Source organism: Anolis carolinensis, chromosome 4 (assembly GCF_035594765.1).
Source record: "Anolis carolinensis isolate JA03-04 chromosome 4, rAnoCar3.1.pri, whole genome shotgun sequence".
NCBI lineage: Eukaryota > Metazoa > Chordata > Lepidosauria > Squamata > Dactyloidae > Anolis > Anolis carolinensis.
The window spans coordinates 175,618,017-175,630,618 of NC_085844.1; the positions used below are offsets into that span (position 1 = coordinate 175,618,017).

Sequence of the window (12,602 nt, forward strand, 5' to 3'; positions counted from 1 at the left end):
TGTAAAATGTAAGACATTACTTTATCTAGCCTAGAAAGTGTCTGTTCTATTTCCTACTTCTGTGGATAAAGAAAGAAAGGGGTCTTTCCACTCTCCTTGAGGTGAATGTGAAACAGGGATTGGCAGCATGAAAAGGCCTATATACATTAGTCTTCCTTCCCATGTGTCTAGTGAATGAGATTATCTCTCTTGCCCTCCCTTCATCTGCCCTCCAAAATGAGTCAGTACTTGCCAGCATTGAATTTCATCTATTATTTCAATGCCTACTCTCAGCATTATCAGATCCCCTTTATACTCCACACAGACTGCTCTGGGTTTAAATATGATTTTAATGCAATATTTATTTTGCAGATTTCATCCATGAGAACTTAGAAAAGGTTATTTGCACCTTTTCCATGTTATTCATCAATGTGTGTGGTTTTTAAAAAACCCACCATAGTTACATGCCCCGTCTCCTACCGTATTTCAGCTGGTTGATTTTCTATTGGTGCTTGTTTGCTTTTTAAAAAGAAATCCCAGATGTCACTAACATACAGACTATAAATGATTTTTTTTCTAGGATTTGTCTCTTTTACAAAATCTGTATCAGTTATTTCCATTTTTGCTATTTTATATATAATCATATTCTTTAATTGAAATTGTGTGTATGGTATTTAAAAATTGTCAAGGCCAAATTGGCAAAGTCCTACTTCTCAATAGTATTTTGGATACTGATTTCCCCCACATATTACACACTCCCTATGATGCATTGTTTGTCATTGTTGCAGCAATATTTAGAGGCTATCCATGTCAAGAGAGCAGTAGATCAACTCTGAGTTTTATCCAAGAAAAAGCTATCCAATATGCTGAATTTGTTTTGGAGCTAAGGTTCAATCACTTGGAGGACTCCTAAGTATGGGATAATTCACTGCAGTCTTGACCCAGAAGCCGCTGCCTGTATCAGTGTTGCATACTTCAGATTAGCAGAAGACCTTGAACTGGTGCAGAACTAAAAGCTGCTTTAAACAGTGGCTAACAAATGGGAGCATGCCTCAAAACAACATTTTCTTTCATTGTCTTGAATTAATTCATTCTGTCTGCCATAATGAAGACACTGGAAACTGTATTAAAACTGGTAATTCTGCTCTTAACCAAGATTAGAAAACATAGTTTGCAAATCTTGGTTAACATGGGAGTTGGTGCTGATATGATACCTACCAAAGGGACAACATACTGTATATTTTTGAGTATAAGCCTAGTTTTTCAGCCCTTTTTTTAAGACTGAAAAAGCCCCCCTTGGCTTATACTTGGGTGAGGGTCCTGGTTGGCTTATATTTGGGTCAGCTTATACTCGAGAATATATGGTGCATCTATTATTATTGGAATTATTACATTTATTATTTTTCTCTGTTATTGTTGCTACTATTACATTTAATTTACTCTATTTTTATTATTATTATTAGTATTATTACATTTATTATTTCACTCTGATCTTATTATTATTGCATTTATTATTTTACTCTATTTATTATTACATGTATTATTCTCCTGTATTTATTATTATTATTACATGTATTATTTTACTCTATTATTATTAAAAGGATACATAAGCACATTTACACTGAAGAAGATGAGAATAATGATTTGATCAGAGTTGGACAGTCTTATCTTATATTCGAGCTTTATGTTAATATTCAAAAACATTTAACCTACTGATGCCTCAATTAATGTAATTTTATTGGTATCTATTTTTATTTCTGAAATTTAACAGCCTCGGCTTATACTGGAGTCAATGTTTTCCCAGTTTTTTGTGGTAAAATTAGGTGCCTCCGCTTATATTCAAGTCGGCTTATACTCGAGTATATACAGTAATTTGTTTCCACAAATGAGTGTATGATGTTTTGACGGGCTTCTGATTTCTTTCCCATGTTCATGAGAAGGCTTTCAACACAGAACGCTGTGTTAGCCTTGGTGTACAAACAACATATCATTGTAATCAACCCTCTGTGGGATCAGTATATTTAATTTATAAAATATAGAGAGAGAAAGTGAGGGGGTAGATATAGATATATATAGAGAAAGAGAGAGAGAGAGAGAGAGAGAGAGAGAGAGAGAGAGAGAGAAACTTTGTTTACTAATGGAGGCAAGTGAGAACTACAGGACTTGTAAACCTGTAACAGCTTAATTGGTAGAGATTAGCACAAAGTTCTTAAAATACAAGTTGAGCATTCCTTATCTGAAATACTCCAAGATTGTCCATGCAGATGGATGCGATAGTAACACCTTTGCTTTCTGAAGCACAAACTTTGTTTTATGCACAAAATTATTTATAAAATTGCCTTCATGCTATGTGTTTAAGGTATATATGAAACATAAATGGATTTTGTGTTTCAACTTGGGTCTCATATTTGAGATTATGTATGTATATCCAAGACTGAATGATAAACCACTGAACTACTGAGCTTGCTGACCAAAAGGTTGGCGGTTCGAATCCGGGGAGTGGAGTGAGCTCCCTCTATTAGCCCCAGCTTCTGCCAACCTAGCAGTTCAAAAACATGCAAATGTGAGTGGATCAATAGGAACTGTTTCTGCAGGAAGGTACCGGCGCTCCATGCAGTCATGCTGGCCACATAACCTAAAAAGGGTCAACAGTCAACGCCGGCTCTTCGGCTTAGAAGTGGAAAGGAGCACCAACCCCCAGAGTCAGACATGACTAGACTTAATGTCAGGGGAAACCTTTACCTTTATTTTACTATCCAAGACTAGGTATTCCAAAATATTCCAAAATTTAAAAAATCAAAACACTTCTGGACCCAAACATTTCGGATAAAGGATAATTAACCAGTACTGATTTCAGTTCTGAAATACTCATTTTGTTGGAAGTTTGGTTTTAACATTGTTAAAAACTTTTACCTTTAGGGATTTGAATATAGGAAACCTGTACTACTGACTGCATAAATAATAAAGTGTTGTTTTTTTTTACTTGAGAGAAAACCTCTTTAGGAATCTCTAGGTTCTTCGACAAGACTGTGTGGTCAATTTCTATCAGAAATTGTCCATAGAATTGTATTGGAGGGCCTAGAGATTTCTAGAGAAGTGTTCTCTCAAGAAATTTCAGCATGATTTTTTTAATAATAAATAAAGACCATGGAGTCCACAGGAGGATCTATAGATTTCTTGAGATAACATTTTAATCAAATTTGTGAATAGTCAAATCCATCAATTTGTAGGGCCAAGTGTAAATCTACAGTCTTGCAAAACTGAGGGCCATAAGAACATTTCTTTTAAGAAGTATGCTTGTTGTATAGGAATTTGGTGTTCTAAATACAAAGATGACACAAGATTTGTTCCATTGCATACTATTTTTTTCACCCTTTGCTTTGACATTTTCCTAATATGTGACTAAATGAAATTAGTATTCTAATTAGTAATGAAATTTGTGAAGAAACTGGGTGTGGTGTGACTTTTGTATTGTGATTTTTTTTAATTCAGCACCCAAGAAAACATTTTGGAAAATAATGTTTTCATCATAGACAAGTGAACTGAATGGCTATGTTATGAGAATGATAACATAACAAGTGTTGGTCCTATGATACGACAGAAGTGAAGATTCAGAAAGGAGCTTTCGATGGAATTGTATATGGAGCAGTTTTTCGCTTATTTAATGCATACCTGTTGGGCATGTAAATTTTGTACTAATTTTTGTTGTTGTGGAAATTGGGTGATGAGAAACCAGCTTAAGTATTCTTATTTCAATTGAGATATTTTGACTATTCTGTTCTCAATTCTATGAACATTTCATTTTTACAGCCAATTTGCTCAATTGTTACCATAAATGAATGTATGTGAAATAGTTGGAAGGTTGCTTTGTGCTTTCTAAAAAGCTGCTCATATTTGAAACTGCTGGATTTCCTTTAGTAGTTAGCTAATGATACAGTTGGGAAACATAATGGCTTTGTCGTTTTCTTTTCACTACCCTTTTCAATTAACAGCATATTATTTCTGCTTGAAAACTACACCGTGCCTCAGAAAAAGGTAGAAGTTATCTTTTGAGGTGACACAAGCTAAGCAAAGTACTATAATCTCGTAGGTTCTATCTTGAGTAGAAGGTATTGCTTAACATTTTCTTTTGAGGGGGAGGTTAGTGTGGATCAAAGATAGGGTTGGGTTTGGAGTAGATGGTTGCAGGTTTGCATTTCGAGCTAGCTATGAGCCCCAAAATATGCCTCCCAGTCTAATCTACTTCACAGTTAGGAGAAGAAAGTGGAATATGCCTTACGCACCTTGTCCTGAGTTCGCTTGACTGGAAAATTGGGAGTTGAACATATCTTTGCATGTTATACATACAGCAAATCAGATTGGATAACTGTTGAGCAGAAAGATATTGTGATACCATTGAACTACAGGTGTGTGTGTGTGTGTGTGTGTGTGTGTGTGTTTTCCAGGTCAAGAAATTAAAGCAAGTCCAGTAGTCCTTTCATGCTTCACATTTATAGTGCTATATTCTATATAAATTGCCTTGTGGAATCCTGTAATTGTAGTTTGTTGAGGCACCAGGGGTTTCTCCTTTAGGTTCCTGCATGGTAAGGGGTTGGAATGGATGGCCTTTGTGGTCTCTTCCGACTCTGTGCTTCTGTGATATTTCACTTGTTACATACTTTGGTCAAAGTAACCAAGGGTGCATCTACACAGCAGAATGAATTCAGTTTGATTCTATGGCTCAGTGCTATGAAATCCTGGGAGGTGTCGTTTGCTGAGGCACCAGTACTTTTTGTCACAGAAAGCTAAAGAACTTGTAAAGCTACAACTCCCATGATTCTATAGCAGCATTGAGCCATGGTCTCAAACTGCATTAATTCTATAGTATAATTGCACCCCAAGTGCTTGAAAGAAGCATTGAGATACATAAAAATAATCCAGAGGCAAGAAGGAATACATCCTAGATAGCTTTGCTGTGTGAGAATGCATTCAACCTTTTATATTAATGTTCCTAGGCTGAGCCAAGCGGCATCATTTTGGCATGGCATTTTATAACATCAGTGATGAGTTTTTATGTCCTGCCTGCGGTGTCATACAAGAGCCTTGTTATTTCCTAACCTGCTCTCCTAAAAGAATTGCAGACTAGTATCATAGGGATGCCGCAACCATACCGTTCTTGGCACTCTTGTAGACAGAGCTGGGATGTTAAGCTCTCAATCCCATCCACATCTGCTGCCGGTATGTGGCCTGGAGCAGCAGAGGCAGTTTGGGTTGCTAAACAAAGCATCCTGCCAATAGCAGCACCAGTCCCACACTCTTCTAATAGGTCTGTTTTGTGGATTGTTTTGCAAAGGGAGTTCATTGCCACCTCACACAGAAAGCTCTCCGTAGATGTTTGGCTAAGAATGAAATAGTTTAGGAGAAGAAAATTAATGAGACACATTGGGTGTAATATCTGGATGGCACTGTTAAACAACTGTCTTCGTTTAAATGAATTATACGTTTTTTAACTCGTTCCTGTAACCCAATAACTATTTACTCGTAACTTGTAAGCAAATACGTTCCTTGCCTTAATGCTTCTCATAAATTTTTTCTAAATTGTAAATACTTTTTAAAATAACGTTGGCAAATAAGGCTGGTAGAAAGAACACATTATACGGGGTGGGTTAAGGTGGAGCTTGTGATAAATTAGTGAAAAATAGTTTATCTTTACTTGATGAAGGTTGCCTCTCAAAAGTTGCTCAGCATCAGCACAAAATCCATGTGCATTGTGATAGATATTAAATTGATAGATGTGCTTCAGACACAACATCTTGCATAAAAACATCCATTCCCTGTTTACCAGGAGTTGAAACGGTGTTTGAAACATACATGTATCTTCCGTAACCCAGCATTAGGGGCATGCATTTGAATGTCAATACTAGAACAGAAAAATACCTTGCAGGAAGCAAGCCTTCATTCTCGTTTAAAGGAGCTAATAAGCAAACGTTAGCACCCTCTGTACAATAGGGCTTATTAATGCGATGGAAAATCAGTTTCTGCGATCGCGTAAACATAACCTGGAGGATCGGCAGAGTGCTTGCTTCAGTTTTGGATCTCTGTTTGCGTCTTTCTATGTCAACCATTTTTTCTTTTTTATTTACATTGCACTCAAGTTTCCCCGAGTACAAAAGATTTGCAGGTGCAAATATGTCCTGCCTTCATTAACTTCCCCTCCCCTTTTAAATTTATGTGATTTCAATTTTCCTTCCCTGTACTGTTAATTAGGGGATCCTCTAATCAGTACCATTATCACAGTGGTATTCATGTTTAGGAAAGCTGCTAAACAAATGCTTGCAAAATTGCTAAATGGCTAATTAATGTCTGTTAATTAAGAAAATTGCTCATGGTAACAAACCGTGCCATTGCTGGCAGCAGCTAGAAGGCGAACACTTGTTGAAATTACTAACATGGCAGGTATAGAACATCTGTTCCTCTGCTTTTCCTGAAGTGTCTAGCTGCTGCTCATAATGTACTTACAAGTCTTGTTTGCTTTCCAGACCAATGACAATTTGCTTTTTATTCGAGAGAAAAAAAGAGCATGTGTATATTATAGTGTAAATCTGGATAGTCATGTTCAGGAGCATGCTTTTCGGCATGAACTTCTCATTTCTCGGAAAGAAGGAAATTGAAATGGTATTTGCAAGTGAAAAAGTCCATCACCGTTATATTGCAAAGTTGAAACTACATCAACCAATTTCCCCCTCTTTCCTGGCAAATATCACAATTAACAACATAGATGTGTTCCTGAGTGTTGCTTCTTTAATTGCAAATTTGGCACAGGAGGCAGAAATAACATGGAGATATGTATAGGTTCCCATACGTGTTTCAACAGATGTGTTATTTGAAACTACCAAAATATGCATGTATACAGTTCAGCAACTTGGTTAGGTAAACGTTGCGTTTTGAACCTTTAGAGACCCCTTGAAGGTTTCTTTCGAAATGCTCTTGGCGATGAGTTTTTCTTTCGCCAGCATTCACTTTTCTTAGGATTTTCATTTGGGTGGCCACACCTCTGGATGTATGGCCTTGTTAAAAGCATGCTGGGGGTAGCTGGTGAAGCAGGCTTTTTTGCCATTCATACATTCTTTGTTAAGAGATTCTGGGGGTGTATCTTGTCTGTTTTAGGCAACTACAATAGAACCAGCTAGATCAGTATTCCATTCTTTCCCCGCTCAGGCATTATGGAATTGCTTAGTCTAGAGAAATTACTTGAGTCCAAAACCAAAAGTTGACTTCTCCAGCTGTCCTCTTCCATCCTCCCAGCGCTGCTGCTGTAAAAAAAAAAACACATTTCATTTGAGAAAGAGCAAGGCAGAAAGAGGATGGCTTGGCAGACTTTTAAAACTTCATAAAAAGCTTTAGTTCAGGTTTTGTTAATTGAGGCATACTTGTACAATGAGCCTTCCATATTTGCTAAAAGTGAAAAATTGTGAATGAAGAAACTGAATAAAAAAATTAGATCTTCCAACATGATTCTGTAGTTGACTTCCACTATTATTTCACGTCAAAAAGCATTGCATAAATAAATATAAAACTGATAAAATAGAGGGAACACAAGTGGCTAAATAATTTTAGACCAAAAATGGGCAACAGCGACCGCATTGTCTGTAGCTTTCAACAATTCTTTCTCTGTGCATGAGGCACGGCATTGTGGGCAAGCACAAGTAGGGAGTTTTTTGTTCTGCTCCATAGTCATACAAGGTGGAGGATTCTTTTAGGAAGTGCCATTTAGCCAGGTTGTCTTTTGATCTCCCAACTCCACTTCTGAGTCTGTTCAGGGACTTCCACGTTGCCCATTCTTGGTTTGCCCTTGGAGGAAGACCCTTGTGGGGGGCCATCCATTTGGGATTTCCTGGTTTAGCTTCCCACAAGGATACTCTTGCTGGGGAAACATTAAGAGTGGTGGTTCTCATGAAGGTTTTCCTTGATTTAAATCTATTGAGAGGAGGCTGATAGCCATGCAGTGGATAGTTTTCACAGTGTTCAGCCTTATTTCTTTTGCAGTTAGCAGCAACGTCCCATCGCATATCGGGGGGGGGGGGGGGGGGGGCAATGCCAGCTAGCTTATAGAGTATCAATGGGTGCAGGTTTGAGGCATCCTGTGATTATTCTGCATGTTTCATTCAGTGCTTCCACTGTTGACTTCCATTGGAAGCTGACTATCGTATTGCAGACGTTCTTAGAAATCACATTGAAAGCCCTAGAAATTTCTAGAGCGAACATTTTAATCAAATCCAAGAATAATCAAATCCCAAATGTCATATCCGTAAATTTCATAGTCATAAATGTGGATCATATTTTTCTTTCAAAAAAAAAATAAGTTAACACAATATTAAACACAGAATTTTACTGAAGGTTAATGTCTGAAATCTCAAAATGGTACGAAATTATTATCTCACGTGTGTGATGGTATTTTTTAAAAGCAGTAGACTAATAAATAGAGTCTCCTAGATATGGAATCATAATTGTGAGCCAGAATTTCTTCATGATTCTCCCTATTACTTCATTGTGGTGCCCAGCCTTGACTCACATGGCAAGTGGGATCACAAAGCACCTTTGCTTCTCTGATAAGGAAGTGCAAGAATGAACAAATTCTGTATAAATTCTTCAAACAATTCTCAAGATGTGTGTAATGATTCAGGCGCATAGAAAACAGAGACAATATTTTATACTAGAGGGCTTGTTCATTTTATGGAAACTGTATTATCTTAACCCTTATCTTGACTCATATAGCCAAAGCAAATCTGCATTTTTTTTGTTTACTCAATTCTCCTGATCAGCATAACTTGAATAAAGTGCATATTAATGTGGGCAGATGCCAGGACGCAGTTGGTGGACATGTTGCAATTCTGCAATGCCATGTGTGCAATTTCCAGTATTAGACTAAAGATATTCTGGAGTTGATTATGTTAATTGAGATCACAGTTTGCATTTATTAAGGTGCAGCAATGAAAATGTTTGCTCACAAATTGTCTGTTGATGCTGTTTAGTTTTCCTATTGAGTAGTGGGTCCAGAGCAGAACTGATTTGCTATTTGATCAATGATTTCATTTATAATCCCAAATCCAGATATCCCAAATGCTAGTGGATGTGATATGGAGAACTAATGAATGATATTGTTTGACATCTCTGTTTTCACTATCTTTAAAGGCAATTGCATTTTCAAACTCATTCATACAGCCACAAGAGCTAGAAACCTAAATTTTGGGTGCTTGAGAGTTCATTCATTCCCCACCCCAGTTTGTTAAAGTTTGCAGTGTGTAGAAACAAACCTTTTGCTCCCTATAAAGATTTGCCGACTTCTCCTTGTAAGCCAGCTATTTTCCTGCACAATTTTTGTGCCTGATCTATAACTGCCTTCTACTATCTAACCTCACAGGGACCGCCTGGCTCTCAGCCCTCGCCACACGCACAGCCTCCACCTCACAACCCCAACAGCATGATGGGACCCCACAGTCAGGTAAAGACCTTGCAGGGCACGGCTGTGCTATTTGTGATCTGTGTGAACCCTTCAAGCCTATGGGAGCCACACCACTCCACTCATTGAGCCAGTTTGAGCTCCACCCTCCTTCTTGAAGCTTTGCGGATTTACATCTACTCAAAATATGGGCCCTCAGTAGTGATTTCATTCCATTCCACCTCCGCTAGGAAGTCTGTTTCTCTTGACTATATTTTGTTTCATTGACATTAAATTAGAAAGTAGCTTTCAATTTTCAACATGCTGATTTGCATACAAATATCATTTTTAATTCTTTTTCTCCTGAAAGGTAGTAGACATTCATTATGTGGTTTAAGTGATTGTTTTCACCACTTGTCATTGGAATAGTTTAAATCCTCACCGCCCCAACCCTCCCTTTCATTTACCAATCTATGAAAAAGCATCAACTGTTTAGTTGGCATTCTCCTTGTTCTAATTTTAGCAGTTGTACCTAGTACTGTCACAGTTTATTAAGCCATCCAACCATAAATGAAATAAAATGCAACAAATGCCTAAGAAGAGTTTTAAGGTATTTCTTAGTAGTATTTTTTTTTTTGCGGGGTTCTGTCTGTGATAATATACAATTTGTGTGAAACGCATTGTATTAAAATCAAATTTTTAGTTTATGGTATCAGTGAGTGTGTTTGTGTGTGGAGTAAAGAAGAAACAATGAATATGGGTATTTATTTGAGGTACAGCAGTGGGGAAATGTGACCCTAATATTTACTTCTATTGTTGAATGTAACTGAATTAATTTTATATGCTTACAGCCTTTTATGTCACCAAGATACGCAGGAGGTCCCCGGCCCCCCATCAGAATGGGAAACCAGGTATTGTATTTCTTCAGTCTTCATGTCAAGGTATTTTCTAAAGTACAGTTCAGGCTTAGATGTACATGAATGAAGCTTTGAACATTGAAGGCATAACAAGCTTTGACAAACTTTTTTTTTTCTTTCGCTGAAGGGCTATTTTAGACATGTTTAATCTCAGGTAGCCTTTTGCTGGCAGGAACACAGATGCATAAATCTAACAAGCAGCAGCAGCTTGGGGTTAGAAAAGTATACTGTCTGTAGCCAGGTTCTTCCTTGCGTTTGTGCAAGCTAAGCTATAAGAGGTACACAGGAGATGTGTTGAATCACAAAAACATTGTATTGTGTGTTTGGCTTTTTGACATTTCTTTGAAGGAATACCTCAAATAATGAAAACACTTGCTTCTTGAATTTATTGTAAGAAGCTATTGTGCAAACCAGCTTGAAAACCCAAACACAACCTTGCTGGTCTAACCAAACATCTACCTACTTTGGCATCCAGTTTTACATTTTGGTTCAAGACATGTTTCTTGAGGAGTTCACAAGCAAGACAAAAGGGAATAGCTGATCTTCCCTATTCAAGTGCATTCTGCCTCTATCCTGCAAGTCCCATATAGCCATTTTGACCAATGGGTAGTTTAATTTCCACACACCCTACTAAGGAAGCCGTAATAACAAGCAATCTTGTAGACCCATTCTCCATCTTAGCTGCTGAAAACTAAACATAACAGAACATAAACAATTGTGCTGTTTGAAATGTACAAGGGTTGAATGAAAAGTAATGCCTCCACCTTTGTTACTTCGGTTTGGATGGGAATATTTTAATAAATCAAACGCAGAAATAATCCTTAGAATGTGCTCTTTAACTATCACTATTCACTTTTGCACATAATCACCAGACAATTGGATATCTTTCTGCCAATGATGAACAAGTTTTCTGAAGCTGTCGTGGAAGAAGTCGACACTCTGTTTCAACAACCAGCGTCTCACAGTACCCATCGTGCACAGATCTTCCAATAGCCAAGCAAAGCAATCATGTGACCCACACGTTCTTGTGAAATGCTTGAAATTTCTCTCTGCGTGATACGACGATCGTGCTGAATCAATCTGTCAATCTTTTGCTTGTGAAACTCGGTGGTTGCTGTCACAGGACGTCCAATTCTTTCTTTGTCATGCAAGTCAGATGTTCCCACCGCAACATCTTTAAACTTATTTGCCCAACAATGCACAGTACTCACATCAACACAGTCACCATAAACAGCTTGCATTCTCTGATGAATCTCCTTTGGGGTGACACATTCTGCTGTCACGAATTCAATGACTGCATGTTGCTTAAGTCACACTGACCAACCGTCTGCGCAGGGTTCCATACTTCGCACTTTAACAACACATCTGTTCAATGCTAAGGCTTCTCGCCAAATTGAACTGTAGAGGAGAGTCTACTGAACAAGCCAGTACCTGCCGCATACCAGTACTACCATCTGTTGAAGAGTTACAAAGGTGGAGGCATTACTTTTCATTCAACCCTCGTACATTGCAGATTACTTACAAACCAAAATTATTGGCGATAGCAGCCATGTACCATCTGCTGCAAGCAACAAAGTGTCTTGTGTTAAAAGGATTGACAAGTTTTATTTTTGTAGTTCTACTGCAGTTGTATCTGATCAAATGGACTGAAGTCCACAAAATCTTATGCCCAATAAAAAAGGTTGCTCACTTAGTTTTACAGTATTTTGTGGGGTTGCAAGTAACCTTACCAGAACTGAAGCAGAGTTGAGAATGTTGTACTTTTGCAAAGTTGATGCCTTCACTGCTTCAACCTAATGTAGCTGAGGACATATCCTCACCAACCCATTTAGCTAGTGGTCGTGTATTTCATCAGTAGGATGTTTCTCTTATACCCTCCATTGCACCTACAGTATAAAATAAACTCTTCCTGTTATCTTCACTATGTCTGCATTTAAGTCTGTACAGCAATTTTGAGAGGATAGATACCAAGAAACATTGCAACACAGTTTGTAAAGTATTCACTGAAAAATAACACAATATTTTCCAAATTAAATTGCTGCTGTGTTGGAGTGGGAACAACATTATTTTTGGTTATCCTTTTCTTTTGGGAAAAAAATGATAAAAGGACTACACCAGCACTTCTGCATTTTTTCTGTGCAGAGAGATACTTGCATCATTAAAAAAATTAAAAAGCGGAGAGAGATTCTGTCCTTCACTGGTTAAAGTCACACATATTGTAAGTAAGCCCCTGTATTACTAAAGCAACCACATAATGCTGTGAATATTGACAACCAGTTGGAGTAGGA

The 12,602-nt window shown here is 37.6% G+C and overlaps 1 protein-coding gene across 4 annotated transcripts in view; it reads left to right on the forward strand.

The window, feature by feature from the left end:
- Positions 1 to 12,602, forward strand: part of ssbp3 (single stranded DNA binding protein 3) — a 218,423-nt gene that overhangs the window by 185,415 nt on the left and 20,406 nt on the right. For 2 of the 4 annotated variants that reach the window (XM_062979611.1, XM_062979612.1), the window contains exons 6-7: positions 9,380 to 9,460; positions 10,249 to 10,308. In XM_062979611.1, coding sequence (XP_062835681.1) covers positions 9,380 to 9,460; positions 10,249 to 10,308 — 141 coding nt within the window. The remainder of the gene's footprint in view (positions 1 to 9,379; positions 9,461 to 10,248; positions 10,309 to 12,602) is intronic. The other 2 variants (XM_062979613.1, XM_062979614.1) reach the window with 1 other exon arrangement.